Source organism: Mastigoproctus giganteus, chromosome 2 (genome assembly GCF_048544385.1).
Source record: "Mastigoproctus giganteus isolate SK-2022 chromosome 2, ASM4854438v1, whole genome shotgun sequence".
NCBI classification, from domain to species: domain Eukaryota; kingdom Metazoa; phylum Arthropoda; class Arachnida; order Uropygi; family Thelyphonidae; genus Mastigoproctus; species Mastigoproctus giganteus.
The window spans coordinates 263409691-263434999 of NC_143576.1; the positions used below are offsets into that span (position 1 = coordinate 263409691).

Genomic DNA, 25309 nt, shown 5'->3' on the forward strand with positions numbered 1-25309 from the left:
GTAACAATGGATAAGATGTGTGACAAACAGTATGCTGCTCTCAAAGTTTGTTTCTGTTTCAAAAAAACATCAGCTGAAGCATATGGAATGTTAAAAGAGGCTTATGGTGAATCTGTGCTTCCATATAGTGCAGCTTACAGGTGGTTTAGAATTTTTAAAGATGGACATGATTCGATCACAAAAATTGGCAGTCCTGGTGCTTCAACCACTGCTGTCACCACAGAAACCATAAACACTGCTTCTGTAATCGTGAGAGAAGATCATTGTATAACAGTAAGGCACCTGACAGCAATTTGAGTAGGAAGCATGCACAGTATTCTCCATGACCATTTGCATATGACACATATTTGTGCATGCTGGGTTCAACAGATGTTACTGATGTACAACAGATGGTGAGATTCTGCACAAGGTGATAATGGTGGATGAGGCATAGCTTCATTATTTTGACCCAGAGAGTAAGCAACAAAGCTCTGTTTGAAAGTCTGTCTTTGCCAACACCAAAAAAAGCAAAAGCTGCAGGAAAAGTTATGGTCATCTCTTTTTTTTTTTTTTTTTTTTTGATATACAAGGAATGGTTTACCAGAATGTTGTGGCATGTCATACAACTGTTACAGGACCTTACTATAGAACTGTACTGCACACTACGGGATTACATCTATTGTAAACAACCACAATTGCATGCAGGTGGGCAGATGCTGCATCACGACAATGTGAGACCTACACTGTCATTGAGTTTAACCAGCATCAAAGTAAAATGTGATCCTCGTCCATCCTACCCTGACCTTGTACCCTGTGATTTGTTTTTATTTCCAAAGTTAAAGAAGGGGTTGCAAGGAAAACGTTTGCAATCATCAGAATAAATGGTAAAGACATTGGAGGCAATTCTGAAATGCATATCAAAAAAATGGCTTCCACCATATTCTTGAAGGATGGCAGAAATGTTGGATTAAGTGCATTTTGTCAGATGGGGACTACTTTGAAAAGGACAATCAGAATATGGATGATTGATAAAGGTATGTTGTGAAAAAAATTTTTGATCATTCTTTATTGAACAGCCCTCTTAGATGATTGTTCGCAATGTAGGTTAGGCAGAAACAGTTCCTTATCATTCAGTAATAGTAATAACCATATAGTGCAAGGAAGTCACAGGCTTATGCTGCACAGATTTTTCAAAATGGAATTTAATTTATTATCAGCTGTCATATTTATGGGTTAATTTTTTACATTTAATAATCAAATACAAAATTCCAATTATTGCATGATAATCACATTCTTATTACATAGTTATAATAATTTTGTTAAATACTGAGGAAGGTGTAAAGTTATCAAATTCTAACAGGGAGTTAAATGATTTTGTGATAACTGAGAGGAAAGTGGAAGAGAAATCGTTGAAGCTAAACGTCAGCAAAAAAGGTATCTGGAGTAGATGGGAGCTATCCAATTATATTAAGACAGGCAGCAAAAGAGGTAAGCAAACCTTTAGCCATAATTATGAGATCATCCTTGGATTGGGGGGATTGCTATGGACTGCAGATATGTAAATGTATCCCCCCCCAGTCCACAAATGTGGGAGGTGGTTAAAGGGAGACATGAGTAATTACAGACTTGTTACTTGACTTCTGTTACAAGGAAAATAATGGAATCACTGGTTAAAGAAGTAATGCAAGACCAACTACACAGGAATACAGTTATACTGCAATCGCAGCATGGATTTATTGAGAGGTAATCTTGTCTGACCAATCTTATTGGATATTATAATGGAACTTGGATGAAAAAAATAGTTTTGACATCATATACTTAGATTTCAGAAAGGCTTTAGATATTATTCCTCATAAAAGACTGCTGTACAAATTGGAGCAGTGTAGCATTAGGAGAAAGTTACTCCTGTGGTTGAGTGAGAAAAGACAAAGAGTGGTTATAATGATCACTGCTCTTCTTGGACTATTGTTATTAGAGGGATTCCCCAGGATTCCGTGCTGGGCCCAGAGTTGTTTTCTGTATTTAGCACATGACTGGCAAATTAGCATTAGCATTAGTAGAGGCATATGATGCAAGAAAGCAAGCTTATACTTCCATAGCAACAGATGGACGTTTTTTCCAGCAATCAGCCACCCTCTAGCTAATGGCATATTTTCACACATCTATTCTACACCTGCCTTTCATCAATTTTATTTTACGTTCCCTCAGGTGTGTAATAGTATTACTATTAGTAATGGCTATATGGTGCAAGGAAGCCTAATGCTTAATGCTGCACAAGCCAAAGGGGGGAGAGTAAAATAAATAAATAATAAAGGAAAAGACAATAGACAACCTATGTGTTTCCCTCCTTCTGTAGGTAAATATCCAGGTTACCTTTGAATTTCCCCAAACTGTCAGCCTCTACCACCAGGTAACTTATTCCAGTAATTTATAACTTATTGACTAAAATAAAAAAAAAAGTTCAATCCAGTCTAAACATCCCCCCCCCCCCCGTAACTTGAATTTATGGTCCCTAGTTCTAGAATCACTTATAACCTTGAAAATTTCATCCTCGTTCATTTTACTTTTGTCTCTCAGAGCCTTAAACACCTCAGTCAGGTCTTCTCTAAAGTGTATAGTTTCCAAGCTGTGCAACCCACATATTTGAAGTCTTTCTTTCCTACATGGACATCCTTTTGCCGATCTCATCAGGTGAGTTACCTGTCTTTGAATCCTTTCAAGAAGCTCGATGTCTTATTTTAGGTGCGGTTTTGGAATACTTGAACACAGTATTCCAAGTTTGGTCTAACAGTAGCCTTATGTAATGGGATTATGACATCCTTATCTCTACTAGCAAATGTTTGATAAATCATCGATAGGACACTATGGGCCTTCCTTGCGGCTTGTCTGCAATGCTTGGAGAACTTCATGTCTGATCATATCATAACTCCCAAGTCCCTTTCTTCCACTACTGACTTTAGTTCAACTCCATCACATGTATAAGTTATTTTGGGGTTATTGTTCCCCAGGTGTAAGACCTTGCACTCTGCCAGATTAAAGCAAAGCTGCCACTTTTTTGACCATCCTTGAAGTCTATCTGGATCACTCTGAAGAAGCTCTGTTTGGTGGTGATCATTAACTACTCTACCAATCTTTACATCACCTGCAAATTTTGACATCTATCCCTTCATCAATGTCATTTAAGAAAATCAAAAATGACAGTGGTCCCAATACTGATCCCTGGGGAGGTTATTCCTCAGATTGGGTTAATGGATCCCTTACATTAACCCAATCTGAGGAATAACCATTTATCAAAACCTTTGCCCTGATGCTATCCAAGGATTTTCCCTGTGATTCCAACCTATTCCAGCTTACAAAGTAACTACTCGTGTGGGACTGAGTCAAATGCTTTGCTGAAATTTAAATAAACAATGTCAAATTTATTCCTTAAATCCAGCTCATGAGTGACTCTGTCAAAATAGCTAACCAGATTTGTTAAGCATGATTTTCCCTTTACAAAACCATGCTGTGTAGCCTTCAGAATTCCATTTGTATCTAAATGATTCTGAATTCCTCCTTTGATCATTGCCTTCATGATTTTCCCTGCTACTGAAGTTAGACTGGGCAGTTGGTAATTTCCTACTACACTTTTAGAACTGCTGTTATGTATTGGAGATATGTTGGCATTTTTCCAATCCAATGGAATCTTTCCTGTCCAGTGATGCTCCCATAATTAGCCTCAATGGTTCAGTGCATTCACTTGCTGCCGCTCTTAAAATTATAGAGTATATGCCCTCAACCTCCAGGAGCCTTGCTTGCCTGTAGGCTCAAAAGTTTTTTCTTTAAATAATCATGTGAAATTTCAGTACCATTAATTACATAATTTTCAACTTCACTCCCATAATTTCTTATTGATATAAAGGGTTTTTCTTCTGTAAATATTGATGAAAGTAACTGTTGAGTTCATCTGCAACATCAGCTGCAGTGTCTGATACTATTCCACGTCCATTACATGAGTCTGATCTGGTTTGCCCTTCTGTTCTTTGCATATATATGTAAAGAATTCCTTATTCCCACTCTTTGCCAGCGATTTCTGATAATCTGCCTTTGCCAGCCTATCCTTTTCTGTGGCACTATTACAGATCAATTTGTAGCTGTTATAGGCTTCAGTACTTTTTATTGCTCTCTAACTTTTCCATGCCATACATACATAATTGTTTAAATTAAGGCAATTATTTTGCACAAAACAATGGGACTATATTACGATTCACTACTGAACAGTCAGTGCTTTTGCACCATGTTTTGTTCACAGTGAACTGTTCAAGTCTCTTGTGAAGGTTGATTCACAATATGAGATACAATTAAAATGATGCTAATTATTGACTTGAACAGTTCACTACAAACAAAACATGGTGCTAAAGCACTGACCGTTCAATAATAATACGTAATGGTATATACATATTCAAGATTAATGTTTTCAAGGTATACCATAATTCAATCGTAATTACTCTCTGTGGGATATCTACTCAGTTAATAGAGGCCATGTAGTACCTTAAGGCATCGTAATTTCCTTTTCTGAAATTAAAACCCATTCCTTTGCCTTTTACTTCTGCTACCTCTCTCTTCATCATCCACCATAGAACTCCTTAAACACTTCCTGCTACTGGTTCCTGTACTGTCAGCCCTATTATGTCATCTGGTTCATGGGTGATGATCAGGTCTAGAATATTCTTTTACCTAGTGCTTTCCCTGATATGTTGATACAAGTAACAATCATCTAGTTGATTTAAAAATTTTGTTCCCATGTAGAGTTTCCTTCCTGTTTACTCCAATCAATTAGAGGCAAATTAAAATCACCCATAATAAGACATTCATACTTAATTGCCCATTCCATTTGTATGTAGAGGCTGTCATCATAACCATAATAATCATCTGGCCTGTAGATTACTCCCACCCTCATTATACCTTTGCTTACAACTATCTCACATTACAGATTCTATACTAGCATACTAAACAACTGAATCTGGGAAAGCTTTCATCGTACTCAGGTGGTTTTTGATAAGAAGCATGGCATCACCACCCTTTCTGTCTGCCCTATCCTTCCTAAATACATTGTACGTACCGTACTGCAACTCATCATCCACTATTTCCAGGTGGCACCACGTTTCCGTAAGCTCTGTTATATCAATGTTACTTGTCCTAACCAGCAGTTTGAATTCATTCATTTTATTGACAACACTTCTCACATTACAGTATAAACAATTAAGACTTTAGTGTTCTTCTATAGTTAAGTACCCTGACACAATCCTTGAAGTTATTTAAGCTTGCTTCCCTGGCTTTAGCTACCTGCTCATTTGAAACATTTCATTAATCTGGGCAAAAGGAAGAATCCCATCAGCATTGGGCTTGCTCAAACCATTCAAGGCCTTATATATCTCAATCAGATCACTTCACAGGTGCCTAGTCTTCAGATGCTGCAATTAAGCCTTTCATGGTAAGATCAACCCTTTGTTCCCCCTCACCAATCTTGTTGCCCTTCTCTGTACTCATTCCAGCAGCTCTATATCCTAAAATGAGGCCTCCAGACCTGTATAATGGTGCTAAATATGGTGCTGTCTTGTAAATTGATTTTTAGTTTAAACGGCATAAAATCTGGGAAACTCTGTAAAAGGTGCATTGCAAAAATTATCTTTAATCACAAATACTATGCAGAATATTTCAAATTAAATTTCAAAGTGATGTGCAGATTTTAGGTCTTACAGTCAAGTTAGGACTGTCACTTTACTTGAAGATACTGCAGTATATTCCACAAGGTTATATTTAGCTTTGACAATGCTGAAGTGCAGTATACTGTCGTTATCTGTTTTATGTATTGTAAAATTTGTTGTTTTCTTCGACATGTTATGTAAATAAATTTCAAAAAAGTTAAGTAGTTTTGTTATTTCCATTTCTGATTGGTAACCTTAGCAGCTGCTATATGTTTGCATTTTATTACTGTTATGGTACTTTCAACTCAGTTTATTAAATTCGCCATTGTTTCATTATTAGTTGGGGTTAGTACTGTTATGGTTATAAAATATTGTCATTTGTTTGTTTTCTCAGTTTTATGAGTGGTAAATAGATATTTTAAAGAATTTTTTTTTTTTTTTTTTTTACCTTCTAAAAATTTATATTTAGAACGGATGTAATAGCATTACTTCTGCAGCTGTATTAATTCATTTATTAGTTTTCATGTTTCTTGCTTTCAGTTTTAAATTTTATCAATGATTTTTCATCTCCTCATATTATTATTGCAATAATACTGGGCTTGTCACAACATTGAAACTTCTCTGTAATTTTTCATTTTCATTGTTTAATTTTTAGTAATCCTAACTACTTTTTATTTGATTATTATTTTTATATATTTTATAATTTTTTTTATTATTTTTAAGTATTGTAATATATTGTTGCCTGTTTCATGAGATCTTTAGTTGATTATTTGAAATGTTAATTAATTATGAGGAATACTAATTTTTTTCCCTCTTTGAAAAAATTGTCTGCTCTTCTATATTTAGTTTTTCTGTTAAATTTCTTTTATGCCTGCAGTTGTGTGAATTAATTCATTTATCAGTTTTAATAACTTTTTGCCCAGTTGTAAATTATCAAAGATTATTACAATATTGAAACTTTTTTCTATAACGAATTTTCATTTGTTGAATTTATTGTAATCTTATCTAGAAAATGGAATAGTCTACAACTTCAAGTTGAACAGTACTGAGCTTTCTTATACCTCACATATTACAGAAAGGGGAGAAAAAAATCTAACATGAGCAGTTTTTATCTTAGTATGTGCACAGGATGCTTATGACAACCAATTGATCTTATGCTATTTATTGTGCACCATTGGCCAGTAATTCTCAGACTTTAGAGACAGTTGGCTCTTTTAGTTTGGTATATAAAATTCTGCTTATAAGTAAAACTACTAAGCAAGTCACAGCACTTTTCAAAAAATATCAATTCATCTATTCTAATGTTCCAGTTCATATGTGACCTGTGAAGATTTTTTTCACATAGTCATTAGTCTTTTGTAAAGTATAGAATTATTTTGTAATTATTTCTACTTCTTTCATCTGTTATTTAAATAAAAACAAAATTTAAATAAGAAACTTGTATGTGGTCACATGGTATTTTGTGCTTACAGCATGATTTTTTATTGGTGACTCAAAACACAAAAGGTGTTTGAAGCTATAGTACTCTAACACTGTAGGAGTTAAAGACATAAGAATGAAAAGACATAAGATGCTTGATGACATTGGAATTAAATTTAATTTTTGTAGATTGGTATATGTATTTTTTAAGAAATACATGTGAAGGAAGATTGTTCCAAAGAACAGAAGGGGTAAAATATTAGGATTAGAAGATTTAAAACAGTAGTCCAGTCAAGAGCATTCTATTTGGCACTCTGGTAAAGCCAGATGACAAAGGGCATCAGTTGAGGAAAATTAAAAAGTCAGATATGTAGTTTTCTGAGCAGTTCAGAAAGGCTGCAAAGTAGCTCTAAGGTCTTGTCAATGTTATACAGGAATTTTGCTAGCAAGGATAAGGAAGTGATTATCCCATTGTATAAGGCAATGGTCAGGCCACATCTTGAATACTGCATACAGGTTTGCAGGTCTCATTGTGCCATTTTTGAGACAACACAGAAACCAGCAATTAACAGAGATGGTATATGATCAGAGATGTTTATTGTTCAACCATATCACCATCAAACTTATGAAGTTGAAATCTTACTGAAGTTGTTGCCTTTGGGAATTTTTTGTTCATGGACTACTTTGGTCTTAGTGTGCTAGTTCATATCGTTTAGTGATATTATATGTGATGCAAATGTTTATTCACACGTTGATTTTTAATGTTATGTAGTCTGAAAATCTTAGAATAATTTGAAGGGAGAAACTCCTCTTCCTCCACCTAGGATCAGCCTTGAGTGTAGAGGTTTCCAATGGGATTTGAATCCAAACCTTTCTGAATGAGTGACAATTAGGAAACCATGGTCAACCTTATAATATGCTGTACTGAAGTATATCATTTCCAGTGTGGGAAGGTTGTGCATAGACTATGTACATTTTGTTGAAGGAATTAAATTCTGAGAAAGTTGACACAGTTTACTGGTGTTATTATCACAGGCCATAAAAATGTAAGAGTGAAAGCATTTAGTTTAGTTGGACTTGCAAGTGGTGAGTTTCTTCAGCACAGTGCTGGCATGTATTCTGTCTCATATTAAGCAGTATCACTGCTTCATATGCGGTAATACATTAGACCAAGTATGTATATTGAGATGACATAATCAATACACAAATTGGAAAAATATTGCCAAGTGATGATGATGAGAGAGAGCTAAACAGAAGTAAAGACAGAATTCACATAGATGGCCATGTGAATTGAGCATGTGTTCCCCTAATAAATTCTTTAATGCTATGAATCCTGTCTTACCTTTTAAAACAATCAGACCACCCACGATTTGCACTCTTTCAATATTTGAACTTTTGTCACATCTTCCCCCCCCCCCCCCCTCTGTTGTCTTCAGATAGTTTTACAGATTTCTGTTGAATCAACATTTGACTTAATGGCACTCATTGTTATGTATGTTCCCTAATCTAAATAAGTAAAACTGCCCATTGTCTCCCCATGGAGACATTGGGGAGTATTATTCCCACCTATAATATGAAGAGGTTGCATATTTTTTAGTATATTTTTTTACCAGTGTCTTTTGTTAAGTACCTTATTATTATTGGAGGATTTCTCCAATGTGTGATGATATCAGCAGCATGTTCAGAATGCTTATTTCAGTCTAATTTCACTTCCAACATTACAGATTTTCTTTCTCTTTTATTAACCAGAAGCTTTATAATTATTGCTTTTTAATTTTGAAGCCATTTGAATTACATAGGTAGAATTAATGAAATTCAGCCCTGTGACAAAACAACAACAAAAAAGGCAAGAAAAGCAGACAGAGTGGAGCCATTCATGGCTGTGAAGATGTATAGTACTGTGAGATTATGCAGTGCTAGATGGATAGACATAATAAATAAGCAGAGTTTGAAAATGAATGTGGCCAAGTTATAAATTTTTAATTTGTTACTAATGAATAAATGGCATGAATATCATGGTGGTAAATATCAAGGTATGCCTGTGTACACCCACATGTACTATTATATGAAGGCAGAAATATATTTTTTAATTTATGGAATTATTACTGTTATTTTGTAATTTACTTTAGTTAGCATGCTTGGTATTTTCTGATAAATAATGGCATATTTTAGAAACCATACTCTTAGTTACCTTATGACCAGAGAACTAAACTTTTTATGCTAATTTTTATATTATATAATCTACTAATGTGATTGTTGTAATAAAAAATAGTTAAAATACATATACTTCTAGTTCTAATTTTTGAATAGTTATTTTAACTTATTCTTAATAGAATTTTCGTTCATGTCCCATAGCTTACTAAGAATGTGATTCTCTTAAATAAAGTACCAAGCCAAGGATCAGTGATTCACAGTACAGAAGGAGAAAGTGTCCATCCTGTGCAGGTTAGATCTTTGTTCAAGCGTTTCTGCGCATTCAGAAATGTCACTAGTTTGTTAATGAGGAGGTTTTAGGACCCACTAGAAAATGATCTGGCTTGACAACTACTGTTTTTGATATGTGCTAGCAATGAATATATATTTATTTATTTAAGTAAGGCAAATTCATTCTGCATTTGCCTTATTTAAAGTAGTCTCCATTTTACTGCAATGTTTAAAAAAAAAAAGCTGTGGTGGTGATAATGTGAGGTATTTTGATTTATTAAATATCCACTGTCAGACTAGAAACTGTGATGATATAAAAATTATTTTGTTTATAAATTGAGACAAATTTTGCTATGAAACTATAGATAGGAAATAAAAAGCTTGGTCAAGTTGCTATGAGCTGAAAATTTTCCTTTGAATACCTCTTCTCATTATGAACCAATTTTATTTCTCAGAGCTTTTTTTTAGCAGCAGATATTTAATAAATTATCTAGAAGCCTCTGCCCTAAATTCAATGAGCTTTTAAATTATCTAGCTAAAACTGACTAAATAAGGCACATAGCTCTACTTAAAAATTAATTTGTTTAATGTAATTCAAATGTTTCAATATTTCAGATAGAATAGGTTAAAAGTTCCAATATCTGAGTAGGCTTTAGCAAATTGAGATGAATGATCACTGTAGAGGAAATGCCACATGGAAGTGAAGAAATTTGTCGGATAGATAAGTTGTCTATAAATACTATTCTGTGAGGCATTTTTGGCAAAAACTGGGCTTTTAAATTATGAAAAATGCTGTACTACACTTGAAATTAACAAAATGATTAGTTTATTGATCTCTTATATAGGAAACAAAGTTTACCACATCAAAACACTTTAAATACACCAAATAAATTGCTATTTACTGACGATGTTATGAATCCACTCTGGAATTCTGTTTTCAAGGCTACAGAGAGAAGAACAACTAGTTTGCTTAAAAGTATACAGTCCTTAAATGAAATAAATTTTTGAAAGAAACCATTAAAAATTGCTATGGAATGAACATGATTCACCAGCCAAATAAAATTCAAACTGGTAAGTGAATGAATGAATTTGGAACTTTAAACTTTTAGTGAAATCCTGGTAAAATATATTTCAATACAAAATCAACTGGACTTCATAATGAGTAAATTTCATAAAAGTAAGACAATTCATCAATTTGAGCAAACTAGAATAAAGACAGTCCAAACTTACCTGATGAGAAAAGAGTGATCAAATTTAATTTTGATGTGAAGACAAGTAATCACTTTTGAAAGCAAAGATGCAAAAGAGCTAAAAACTAGTAATGAGATTATATGAATAAATGCAAGAGGTTATTTTACTTATTTATTTTTCACTCCAGAGATTATCCAGATATGATCTCATATTCAGTGGCATAACTAGGATTTTTTGGCACCTACAGCCAAATATCAGAAATGTGCCTTTGCTCTTTTAATTTTTTTATTAAATTAATTAAATTTATTTAGTTATTGAATAGTGACTTAATAAAATATATTAATTATAATTTAATTTGTTTCAATTAATTAATTATACTATTAATTAAATTATTAATATTAATTAATATTGACCATATGGTGCAAGAAAGCGAAGCTTTTGCTTAATCAGAAACACACACACACACACACACACACACACACACACACACACACACACACACACACACACACACACACACACACACACACACACACACACACCTTATGTGTTTTTGAATTTCCTGATTCAATATGTCACTACACATTTTCTGGATGTCTTTAGGAAAATGCATTTGGCAAAGCACTTGAGAATTTGCAAATTTATTTCTTAGGTTGATTTTTACTGCTCTAACTATGTTGAGAAATTTTTTAGGCTAGGAAATTGTTTACTGCTGTTTATGAACAAGATTTGCAACTTGTTGGTAAATAATGATGGATTACTGAGTTTCAGGTCTCACTATTCATACATGAAGTATTACACTTCTAAAGCATTCACTAACCAACTTTTAAATTGTAAAACAATATCTGCACAGTAGCTTTCATTCATTTATATTTGCTGGTATGCCAAATAACAGAAAAGTAGTTTGCTCAGAAGATTTCAGCATTTCAAAACACAAACCCAGGTCATGCTGCCATAGCTGCTTGGTCAAAGGTAGAGTACCATGCACATTTGAGTTCATAGTGGTTCTAGCCCGCATGACTGCTAATTGTGGTGATGATTTTATATTTTGTCTACCTCGTAAACTCAACTGACCCTATGTTGTTGTTCCAGAGTATAAACAAAAAATTTATTTATCTATTTTGGAAAATGCTGTATTAAAGAAACTCAACAGTGAGACTTTGGTGATGCAATTGTGTAAAATTTCTAGTGTATAACTGTATACTTTGGAAGGGGAATGATTTCATATATGAAAAAGCACTTGGCTTATTTTTTCCACTACATATTTTTGTAGCCAGAAGATTTTAAACTGCAGTGAATATTACAATTGTTTCAGTAATCACACTACAGTTATATAAACACACTTATACTCTCATACAATACACTTATACGCTCATACTGAGTTGCCTAGGTATTGCACTTCTTTAAAGCAAATAACATTGTGAAAAGGCAGTCTGCCATTTACTTGAAAGATGAAACACTACTATGACAGCCTGTCAGGACTTTCTGGTCATTCATCCTAAATGGCTCCTCAAATAAATAGCGGACTAGCTTTTTGCTTAGGGTTAATATTTTCCCCCCTTCAATTCTGGGAACAAAATGGCTTCACCTTAATGAATATGGAAAATAAATATATACCATTCTGTATTTCATGGGACAGCATTAAATAATCATTAAAAAACAAATTATGAATTTATTTAATTAATTAAACAAATGAAATTATAGTTATAATATTTATCAGTAATTTTATTTAATATTTTTTAATATTAATTATAAAAATAAATAAATAGAATAAATTGATTGTAGAAATAAGATAAAATAATTATTAAATTTTATGGAGTTATGAGGAATATAGTGTCTTCATGATTTTTTTTTTTTTTTTTTGCAGTAAGAATCTGTTCAGTTGCAATGATCTTAATGCTGACAGCAGAACAAATTACTTTCGCAACAGATTATTATTAGTAGTGACAAATAATGCAAGGAAGCAAGCTTACACAGCATCAATCAAAAAAACCACCCTACTTACAGTATCTACCTATATCATTTTTCCACCTCTTCAAAACTACTACCCACTTTTCATTTATTCAAAAAACACACGTCATAACACCAAATGGAAGTTTGTTCCCACAATCAACTACACTTTGGCCAAAAGTAAATTTTCACACATTTATGCTGCAACCATCCATTTTAAGTTTAAATTTTTGTCCCTTATGTGCATTGTCTGAGAAATAGTAATCAGTTTAGTTTACTTAATCCATTTGAAACCTTCAATTGGGTCTCCTTGTATGTACCTAGTTCCAGACATTGCAGTTTATAGAACTCAAGTCTTTCTTGGTAAGAGTACCCTTTTGTGTCTCTAGCTCCTCTTGTTTTTCTCCTTTGTATTCATTCCAACAGATCCACATCCTTCCTAAAATGAGGTTTCCAAGTAAACTGTTTCAGCACCTGTCTGCACTGCTCAGAGAACTTCATGTTGGACTGTGTGTTTACCCCGTAGATCTTTTTTGTTCACCATCACCATCACCATCATGAGAGTAGTACCCCCCAATTGCTATTATTGTGAGATTACTGCTGACAAATTCATTTAGTATTAGTACTAATAGTAGCAAATAATGCAAGGACGTTTGTACAGCATCAGCCAAAAAAAAAAAAAAAAAAGAAGTCTCCTGTGTATTCCCTCCCTAAATTTATCTAAACTACCACTTTTACAACACCAGATGGAAGTTTCTTACAGTCAGTTACTTTCTCGTTGAAGGAAATTTTCACACCTGTCCTGCCATCCTTTTTCAATTTATTTCCCTTATGCATATTGTCCAAGCCTTTGAACTCTTCAATCAGGTCTCTTCACAAGACCCTAGTTTCTAGGCACTGCAGTGTGCAGAACTGAAGTCTTTTTTTTTTTTTTTTTTTGTAAGGGTCCCTGAATAATCCTGTGCTGTTCTCTGCACTTGTTCTAACAGATCCACATCCTTCCTAAAATGAGGCTTCTAGACTTGTATGCAATACTCAAGATGAGACCTAACCTTATAGAATGTGATAATTACTCTCTGCTGACAAAAATCTGTATATCATCAACAGAACCCCATGGGCTCTGTCCTATCACCTGTCTACACTGCTCAGAGAAGTTCATGTCAGACTGTACAGTTACCTCAGGTCTTCTCAGTTCTCTACCACCTTGGGTGTGGCACCATCTAAACTGTATATTATTCTGGGATTACTGCTACCTATGCATTGCACTTACGTGCCCGTTATTTTTACGTCTTTTAGTAGTATGCCATTATTTCTGTTATTAAGCACCATGTCAACCTTTGTATCATCTGCAGATTTAGACATCACGCTTGATATTAGTACAGTGAAATTTCTCTAAAGCAGACACCACTTGGTCAGAAGGCAGCATCTTCACTATGCAGAGGTGTTCACTTTGTAGAGGTCTATGTAGCCAGTTTTAATAATTTGGAAAAATGTGAAATTCACTGTTACTGGTTGCTTCCTCAGGGTTTTATTAATTTTAATTGTACATATTCATGTTCAATTAATTAACTTTTAAGAAATAACACATTAATGTTATTAACTTTTAGTTAAAATTAATATAAATTGCTTTGTTTAGAGCATTTAATTTTTGCAATTTCCTTTTCATTATTAATAATTAGATTAGTAATAACTCGGGGAATATGGAATAGTTTTAGTCCATGTTCATTGTTTTTATTCACATAGAATTCTTTTAAAGTAATATGATACTATTCGATCCCTTAATGGGTCAAAACCACTTCCCTTTTTAAATTTCTTCCTGACTCTGCCACAAACAGCAAGAAATTTTGTTTCTTAAAAAAATTACACACACTCAGTGTAATGCATAAGAAAATTTTGAAGAGTATTCCAGAGAGAAAACCTGTATACACAAACAAACTTCAATAAAGTATACAGCTGATTATTCCCTTGTATACAGCCCTTTATTCAACTTCCATTATTCACTGTCAAATGAAAGTGGTATGTATTGGTATGGAAAAATTGTCATCATCCCTCAGTCAAAATGAGAAAAGAATCATATATCAACTGCCAAATATGGTTACGGATTGTATTCAATGTCAAAATACTTAATATATATATATATACAGGTAGTTCTCGACTTTACGCGTTAATTCATTCCTAGTGCACGCTCGTAAAGCGAAAACTCATAAAGCGGGAATTTATTTCCCATAGACATAAGGTTAAAAATAGGGTTTACGTTCTCAACAATGAAATTAGTTAGCTAATTAGTTTATGTTTAAACAATAATTGATGTACCCAAAGAAATGAAAACATAGCCTGTAAAATCAAGCTTTTATAATAATAAAGGTGTTATTTATGACTTACAAAGGTTAAAGATGTTTATTCTTTATCATCATCATCATCATCAACTAAATGCTCGTTGATCACTCATTATTGGCTCAGCACTCGTTGGTTTTATATAAATTTTTAGTAGTTTACACCAACCTTGCGTTGAAATAATAAAACAAAAAACAAAATTAATAGTTTAATAATTGGTATTACTAATTTACAATAAATTACTATTTACAATAAGCATATAAAAAGAAAAAGAATACCATAAAATACAATAAAATATACAGAATTAAAAGCGCTAAAATCTGAAGCTTTTGAAGGCTCTGCCTTCTTTCAAAACAGTACGCTTTATTTTTGCGGTGTAATCTTAAATACCTGCAGGTTCACGGCACATGTCACGTGATTCAATAACCTGTGCATTGTTCTCATGCGTAACATAACTGGCTTGGGAGCGCGTCAAGTGAAGTCGTTCATCCCCTCCAAGAATCACTGTCTCGAAGAGGGGATGAATTTGCCTACCCCTATCTCTATTAATGTTGCTCCCAATGGAACTAATCTGCAAGCTCTCGAGCCACTTGCGGTCCAAAAACCTATGCACCTGGTCAATGATAGAAGCTCGTTGGTTTGTTGCACAAGGAGTTGTCTTCTTCAGAAATGTTTCAAGAGGAATTTGTTTCCAAGATAATCTTCTCTTTTAATTATAAATTTCACAATTGCATGCATAAGCATTTTTTAATGGCACACACAAATTGCAACTAACACGATTCACGTGGAGTAACAAGTTTACGAAGGTTAAAAAAAAGGAAAGAAGAGAAGATTTTGAAAATTTATTTATGTTTTTTATATGATTGAAAATTTCAGTGAAGGGAAATACATTTCACCATAATAGCGTAAAAACCCACACAATTCCAGCTATTGGTATTTTCACAAATGCAATAACATGGAGTTACTGTATGGAGTTTCTGTTACTGCAAGCAATTATAAACTACCTGTTTATAATTGCTTGCAGTAACAGAAAAGCCCAATAAAACGGAAAGTGCAAATTGTTTTTATTGTTTTATGGTTGTGACCTCCAGAAATATGCTTTAGAAAAATATCACAAAGGCGTTTAAAATTGATTCTTATAATGGAACATATGATAACAATGAAAGTGTAGTGCATTTTAATGATTTGAATTGGTAACTAATACAATTTACAAACTATGCTCACGACCTTTATATGGCTTTAAGGTCACACTCATGACCTTAAATATGACATTTTAGAGAGATAAATGGCTTAGTTATACAGTGAAAATTTCAACTTCCGAGATGTTGAAACGAATTGCAAAAAAAACAATGTGTTAGTGGTTTCACATTACAATATTTTAACGATATGATGGTGTCTCTGGAACTGATTAATATGATAAAGCAGGGTACACTGTATTGTATAGCTATGCACGTGGTTTGGAATGCGGTATTTATGAATGTTTAACATTCATTTTTTTCAATTAATGTTCATATTTTCGATTTTGTTGATACTTGATATTTGGGGAAAAAAACTCGTAAACCCGGGAACTCGTAAAGCGAGAACTGCCTGTGTATATATATAATTTTTTTTTTTTTTCCACAAAGTATAATAAAAGTATCCTCACACTTTTTATGTACAGCACCACAAATTGAATCTTGTATACAGACTTCCTTCAGTACTGTCTTTTTTTTTTTTTTTTTTTTTCTTTTAATTTTGACACCAGCATCTCTTAGTTTGAAAATTTTATTGCCTTGTGAAATAATATTTTCCAGTGGAATTGCATACACAAACAGTAGTATTAGTGATATTAATGGACAGTCTTAATTTGGACTCTCCATTGTTAACAACATATTATGCCATCTGTTGCATAAGTAATTCATGGTCATCACGAATTTAATTAGTATTACTGTAATGATTTTGACCTTCACTTGCCTTCATTGCAAATCCCATTGACCTATGAAAAGAAACATGTTTGTCAGTTATCTTTGAAAGCATCCAGTCCAGAGAGGTTGAAAATGCAAAAAAGACCCCTATTAAATTGTCTATGTTTGTATTAGAGATTATCTATTTTGGGGAGATCATTTAACATGTCATTTCCAATACTTCTGGCTGGGACCTGCCCACAACAAGAGTTGTCCCTTATACAAAGATGCCCATTAAAAGAGGTTTCACTGTATTAGTATTAACCTTATGCTGCAAGGAAGCCCAAGGCTTTTGTTTCACCAGCCAAAAAAATAAATAAACTAATAAAATTAATTAAAATTAATTAATTAGTTAATAAAAATAATAAAACGAAATAAAACAAACTACATATTTAAACCCCTCTTCATGGGATTAATTAACAGCTCACTGGCTAAAATAAAACTTCCTGCAATCCAGTCTTAACCATTTTCCCATAATTTGAATTTATGGGCACTAGTTCTGGAGTGATTTATAACATTGCAAATTTCATCCTCATTCATTTTACTGTCTTTCAGCCTTATACATCTCAATTAGTCCTCCTCTAAGGGCCCTAATTACCAAATTCTGTAGCCCATATATTCGAAGTCTTTCCTTGTATGGGTACCCTTTGCTGCTCTAATCAGAAGGATGCCAGTATTTGCATCCTTTCAAGAAGCTTGATGTTTTTTTCTTTTTCTTTTTCCCCCCATGGTCTCCATACTTGAACACAGTATTTCAAATATGGCCTTAAACTATGGGATTGTGACCTCCCCATCTCTACTAGCAAATGTTCAAAAAATCATCAATAGGATACCATGGGAGATTAATTGCCACCTGTCTGTGCTGCTTAGAGAACCTCACATCTGCCCATATCATAACTTCAGATCTCTTTCTCTGCCTTTTTAATTCAACTCTACCAACTGAACAAGTTATTTTGGGAATGCTGTTCACCAAATGTATCACCATGCATTTTGCTACATTAAAACATAGCTACCACTTTTCTGACCATCAGAATTCTGTCTAAGTCATCCTGAACAATTACTGCTTGGTTCTGATCATTAAGTACTCTACCAATCTTGACATCATCTTGTTACATCACATTCTCTATCCCTTTGTCAGTGTCATTTTAGAAAATCAAAAACAGTGGTCTCAAACTAATCTTTGTGAAACCCCACTTCTTACATTAGACCAATCTGAAGAGTAACCATTAATCACAAACATCTGCCTCCTATCCTACAGACACCCTGTAATTCATCTAATAATTTTCCCTGTGCTCTCAACATGCTCTACTTATACAATAGCCTCTCATGTGGGACTGAGTCAAATGCTTTGCTGAAATCCAAGTAAACAGCAACAAAATTATCCTTTGAAGTAATTTAAGCGGTCAGCTTTTGTCAATCACTTAAATTTACTTAATTTTATTTTTGTGCATCCTCTGGCATCTCATATTGTGGATACTTCTCATAACTGAGTTGATAATGTCTTCACATTGGCCTACCTGCAACTGTTTAGACACTGATGAGTGTCTAAACAATCGCAACTTGAATATGGACAGTAGCAAACACTTTAAATAAAACAGCAATATTAATTTTATTTTCATTTTATTTAGAGTAGAGCATTATAAAGGCAACTTGTGGTGAAGGTTCCTCAGCAATATGAGATCAGCTTAGTAGCAAACATAGTTTGCCCAACACTAGCGATTTTGTAAATTACAACTTATTATTCATACGACTATCGTATCGGTGTTTTGGTGTGAATATCATAATACGAAGCTAGTAATACTATGGAATGGCAGGGTTCAGTTGTGATAAATAAGTAGCTCGAAGGTTCTAATCACTTGTTAGGTACAGTAAACCCTTGATTTAACGGACCGGACAAATAATAATAATACAGTAATGGATTTATAAATGGTAAAAAAAGAAGAACCATAGTATATATTAATCTCAACCATATTCTTCAAATAGGCCTCTGGGGTTGGGTATATTCATACTATGATTTTTAGCGTTTCTCACCAACCATTGAAGTAAAAACAAAAACCAAAATCTTAAAAAGCTTTATATTTAAATTTACAATAAATTTACAGTAGATCAAACAAAATAAATGTGATTATACAAATAAAATGTTACTGATAATAAAATACTGAATTAAGATAGAATAAAACAAATGTAGTTTACAGTGAATGTACAAATAAAATGATAATAAAATACTGAATTAAAATGCAATAAAATATACTAGATTAAAAGCGCTAAAATAACTGAAGCTTTCAAAGGCTTCTGCCTTCTTTCTCAACAGCACTGTTGAGAAACACTAAAAATCATAGTATCAACCATATTATGTTTTTTAGGTTATACAAAACTTCACTGTTATTATTAATTAAAAATGAATAATAATTACCTATTTCCATTATTGTTTTAATAATTACCTACTTTTATTTTTATAATCAAATTCAGGAAATTGTTTTTTATTCTTTCTGAAAACATGTTCAAATAGCTGTTTTCCCAGATTACAGATAAGAGCAGGCGGTGACTTGTGAGCTGAATGTGACTGTGGACGCTAAACTTCAAGTCCACCGACTCGCTTTGTTTTAGTCTCAGTCTGCCTAAAGCTATCGTGCTGTCAGGTTGTATACAGAGTCTTTCTGTGATTTCAGAATTGTGACTTTATTTATTAAATAATTTTACAATCTTTACAATTTAAAAATGGCATCAAGTGATAGAGGAGTTAAAAGAAAGCGTGTGAACTTAAATGTGGCACAGAAATTAGAGCTAATTGAGAACAAGGCGTCTCAGTAGCACATGTTTTTGAAATTTACAGCGTAAAAAAAAAACAAACTGTTTCTGATATTCGCAAATCAAAGGCCAAATTGCAACATAATTTTATATTGTACAGTGCGGTATATTGTATTAAAGCTTTTTTTTTACATTAAGAACAATAAAAAATGCCCCCCCAGGTTACATTCTATTTAATGGACTTTCGGCATTAATGGACACCCCTTCTTCCCTATTAATCTGTTAAATTACAGAAATTATGCCCCAGACTAGAGCAGCAAAGCAACATGCACACCTAAGTAGAGGGAGTGCTGTAGCTCAGGGGAGAATTGAAGGGGTGATTCTCCTAACAAAATGTTCAATTTGTGCAATGTTCGCCAATCTTTCTGGAACAGGACATGATAGAGCCAAGGGAGGGATGTCTTTGTGCATGCTTATGAAAAAAAGTGCGAAGACAGTGCCATTTCAGTGTTCTGATGGGCATTTATGAGAGTTCAAAGAATAAGATAGATGCCCTTGAAGGAATTAAAATAGGGCACATTAAGCTCTCAGCTGCCCACATCAATGCCAGAGCTCACACTTGTGCATCATTTGGATACTATGATGCAGTCACAAAAGAACTGGATGCAGGGAATAACTTTGATATTATATACTTGGATCTTAGAAAGGCTTTTGATACTGTTGCACATGGAAGACTGCTACACAAATTGGAGCAGTGTGACATTGGAGGCAAATTGCTGCTATGGATAAAGTGGTGGTTGAGGGGGAGAAGACAGAGAGTGGTAATCAAGGGACACTGCTCATCGTGGACTAATGTTATTAGTGGAGTCCCTCAGGGCTCAGTGTTGGGTCCATTATTGTTTTCTGTATTTATAAATGATATTGATGATGGTATAGCAAGCTTAATGTCCAAGTTTGCAGACGATACAAAGGTTGGCAGGGTTGTCAAGGACACTACTGACACTATGCTGCTGCAACAGGATCTGGAAAGGTTGAGCAGATGGGCTGAGAGGTGGCAAATGAAGTTTAACATTGACAAATGTAAAGTACTACACATGGGAAACAGCAACCCCAGAGCAACGTATCAACTCTGTGGTACTACACTGACAGTGGTAGAGAATGAAAGGGACTTGGGGGTGGTTGTGCAGGCAGATATGAAGTTCTCTGAGCAGTGCAGACGGGCTGCAAGAGTAGCTCATGGAGTATTGTCAATGATATACAGGAATTTTTCCAGCAGGGATAAGGAGGTGATTATTCCCTTGTATAAGGCAATGGTCAGGCCACACCTAGAGTACTGTATACAGGTCTGGAGGTCTCATTTCAAGAAGGATGTAGAGCTGCTGGAACGAGTACAGAGAAGGGCAACAAGACTAGTGAATGGAACAAAGGGGTGCTCTTACGAAGAAAGGCTTAAGTTTTGCAAATTACAGTGTCTGGAGACTAGGCACCAGCGAGGTGATCTGATAGAGGTGTATAAAGCCTTGAATGGTTTAAGCATGCTCAATGCTGATGGGATTCTTCCTCTAGCTCAGAAAAATCACCTGAGAGGGCATAAATTCAAATTGAGGAAAGACAGATGTAGGATAGACGTGCGGAAATTTGCCTTTAGCCAGCGGGTGGTTGGTTGGTGGAACAGACTTCCATCCCTTGTGGTGGAGGTTGATAGCCTAAATAAGTTTAAGGCTCAGCTGGACAGGTATTTTGAACAAACAGAGGGGTGAAGTGGAAGTGGGGTTTTTTTTTTTTTTTTTTTTGGCTGATGCTGCATAAGCTTGCTTTCTTGCATCAAATGCCTCTACTAATGCTAATACTAATGCTAATTTAATATAGCTGCAATCTCCAAGGCAGAATGCACTGGTCTGACAGGAGGTGGTTATTGTTGTTGACTTAATTGTCAGGGAAACAGAAAATATATTGTGCAAGAAGGATAGGTGGAATAGAACCCAGAGTATGGCTGCCAGAGGCAGATATCATCTTTTAATGGCATAAAAGGTGATATTGTTGTACAGATTGCCACTAATGATATTAAAAGTAGGAGAATAGAGGATTTACTTAACAAAAACGGGGCAATGTCGGGGGAAAAGTTGCAAGTTAGGTTTGAATATGAAACTGTTTACAATTCTGCTGGGATTTCAGTCCTTGCTGTGGGTCATCATGGAACAAGTGAATACATGGGCTGGGTAAGGGTAACTAAAAGTAAGGATGTGCATGTATACTTGCATGTACACTAATCTCCAATTCCAGAAATATTGTAATAAACTTGGTGAATTTGAAGTACTGATTAAGTCATCAAATGCAGATATTGTAGGGATAGCAGAGACATGGTGTCACTCAGATATAAGTGATGCCAAAATTGAATATGGGGACTGCAATGTATATAGAAAGGAAAGACAGGACACTGCCTTAGATTTAATATCCTTCTTAGTAAAAAAAAAACATATTAAATCTAAGGCAGTGCATCTAGGTAGATGCCCTTGAAGGACTTAAATTAAGGGGAACCATCAAGCTCTCAGCTGCCCAGATCAATGACAGAGCTTGCACTTGATCATCAGGCAACACAGCAGTAACCTTCAGGGCAGAATGCACTGGTCCCTCAGGAGCTAGTTATTGTCAGTGACTCTACTGTCAGGGAAACGGGGAAAAAAAAAAGTGCAAAAAGGGTAGGTGGAATAGGACTAGGGTATGGCTGCCATGGGCAAAAGTTGATGATGTTATAGAGCAGATATCATATTTTAAGGGCAAAAAGGGCGATATTGTTGTACACGTTGGCACTAAGAGTAGGAAATCTACAGACAACAGGTCAATGTTGAAAAAAAGTTGCGAGTTAGGGTTAAATTTGAAAGTGTCTGTAATTCTGCCCAGACATGATAGGAGGGAGTATATGATGAGAACCTTGTCAATCAGTTCGGCCCTGGAGAAATTGTGCAAGGCTCATGGGGTAGAATTTTTCCCAGTGTGGTCTGTCTGTGCTTTTTAACAGGAGAGATTGTTTCTATAGGGATGGGATACACTTAAATAGAAAGGGTGCAAGAATATTTGCTGTACTATCAAGGCAGTGTTAGGTGGGTCGGAAAACTGTTAGCTTGGGGGGATTCCTGACTAATAAATTAATGGTAGCCACAGGCAGGCAGAGGTGAAAGTGATTCTTGCACTGCTTCTATTGGAATGAGCAGCAGCCTGGAAACCGAGGTACTGGGGATTTCAAGGGCTGCTGGGAGTCATCATGGAACAAGTAAATACGTGGGTTGCGTTAGGGTAACCAAGAGTAAGAATAGTTGTATGTATACTTGCATGTACACCAATGCAAGGAGTATAGTAAATAAATTTGATGAATTTGAAGTGCTGGTCAAGACACCAAAAGCAGATATTGTTGGGATATCAGAGACATGGTGCCACACGGATATAAGCAATGCAGAATTGGAATTTGGGGAGTACAATGTGTACAGAAAGGATAGACAGGACAAGAAGGGAGGAGGTGTTATGGTGTTAGTTAAACACATAAAATCTAAGGAAGTGCATCCAGTTGATATTGGTGGACAATGCAACGTGGAGGCAGTGTGGTGTGACATAAGCACTGGGAAGGGGAAAATGAGAGTAGGTGTTGTTATAGGCCTAATGAATCTGATGAATTTAATGAGCAATTGTGCAGAGAAATAGAGTGGGCCAGTAAATTAGAATGTCTTATAATGGGGCATTTTAACTTTTCAGATATTGACTGGAACTTGTGGATTGATCACTCGCACACTAGCAAGACTTTTGTGGATTTATTGAATGACTGTTTTCTTCAGCAACATGTTTGAGAGGCAACCAGAGGGAGTAATACTCTTGATCTCGTTGTCAGCAGTAATTCTTTATGCATTAAGAATCTGCAGATAAAGGAACCACTAGGTGGCAGTGATCACAGTGTACTGATGTGGGATTTACTTAAAGATGTAACTACCATCAGGGGTAAAGGGAGGGTTTTTGCTTTCGTAAAGGTGACTACAGTGGTCTTAGAGAGTTTTTAAATTGTGTACAGTGGGACCAACTGATGATGTTACCAATGGTGTATTCTAAATGGGAGGCCTTCAGGGACTTAATCTTGGAGGGTACTAGACTTTTCATACGAAATAAGAAATACTGTTCAAGGTTTAGGCCTAAATGGATATCAGATGAATTAATGCAGCTCGTGGCAGAGAAGAAAAATACATAGGATGCATATAAATTATCAGGCAACATAGAAGCCTATGGCAGATATACGCTAGTCTGTAATCGTCACAAAAGAGGTTAGACAGGCGAAGGCAGATAGTATTAGCATTAATAGAGGCAGCCTGTTTTTACCACTAATGGTCTTTTGTCAGTAAAGATCTGTGTGAAATACTTATTCAATTCATCAGCAACATCAGCCAATTATTTGAGATTTTCTCAAACCCAGTACACATGGGTCCAATCTGATTTGTTTTCTTCTTTGTATTCACATACATAAAAAATTCCTTGTCCCCATCCTTTGCTCTCTTAGCCCAGTGCTTTCTTGTACTCAGCCTTGCCCTCCCTAATCTTATTCATGGTACTATTACAGATTAACTTGTAGCTATTGTAGGCTTCAGCACTTTTCATTGCTCTGTGACTTTCCCATGCTGTCTTTTTCTGCTCTATTAGACTGGCCAGCTCTGTATTAGCATTAGCATTAGCATTAGTAGAGGCATTTGATGCAAGAAAGCAAGCTTATGCAGCATCAGCCAAAATAAAAAAAAAAAAAATGTAACATAAATAAATAAAAATAACCACTTCCACTTCACCCCTCTGTTCGTTCGAAATACCTGTCCAGCTGAGCCTTAAACTTATTTAGGCTATCAACTTCCACGACAAGGGATGGAAGTCTGTTCCACCCACCAACCACCCGCTGGCTAAAGGCAAATTTCCGCACATCTATCCTACATCTGTCTTTCCTCAATTTGAATTTATGCCCCCTCAGGTGATTTTTCTGAGCTAGAGGAAGAATCCCATCAGCATTGAGCATGCTCAAACCATTCAAGGCTTTGTACACCTCTATCAGATCACCCCGCTGGTGCCTAGTTTCCAGACACTGTAATTTGCAAAACTTAAGCCTTTCTTCGTAAGAGAACCCCTTTGTCCCATTCACCAATCTAGTTGCCCTTCTCTGTACTCTTTCCAGCAGCTCTACATCCTTCCTGAAATGAGGCCTCCAGGCCTGTATACAGTACTCTAGGTGTGGCCTGACCATTGCCTTATACAAGGGAATAATCACCTCCTTATCCCCGCTAGAAAAATTCCTATATATCATTGACAATACACCATGAGCTACTCTTGCAGCTCGTCTGCACTGCTCAGAGAACTTCATATCTGCCTGCACCACCACCCCCAGGTCCCTTTCATTCTCTACCACTGTCAGTGTAGTACCACAGAGTTGATACGCTGCTCTGGGGTTGCTGTTTCCCATATGTAGTACTTTACATTTGTCAATGTTAAACTTCATTTGCCACCTCGAAGCCCATCTGCTCAACCTTTCCAAATCCTGTTGCAGCAGCATAGTGTCAGTAGTGTCCTTGACAACCCTGCCAACCTTCGTATCGTCTGCAAACTTGGACATTAAGC

General features: G+C 35.1%; 1 protein-coding gene across 8 annotated transcripts in view; it reads left to right on the forward strand.

The window, feature by feature from the left end:
* Positions 1 to 25309, forward strand: part of LOC150090447 (cyclic AMP-responsive element-binding protein 1-like) — a 313271-nt gene that overhangs the window by 212419 nt on the left and 75543 nt on the right. For 7 of the 8 annotated variants that reach the window (XM_090389890.1, XM_090389889.1, XM_090389891.1 and 4 more), the window contains one exon: positions 9441 to 9530. The exons of the other annotated variant lie outside the window; for it this stretch is intronic. In XM_090389890.1, the coding sequence (XP_090246016.1) occupies positions 9441 to 9530 (90 nt within the window). The remainder of the gene's footprint in view (positions 1 to 9440; positions 9531 to 25309) is intronic. 8 annotated transcript variants of the gene reach the window in all.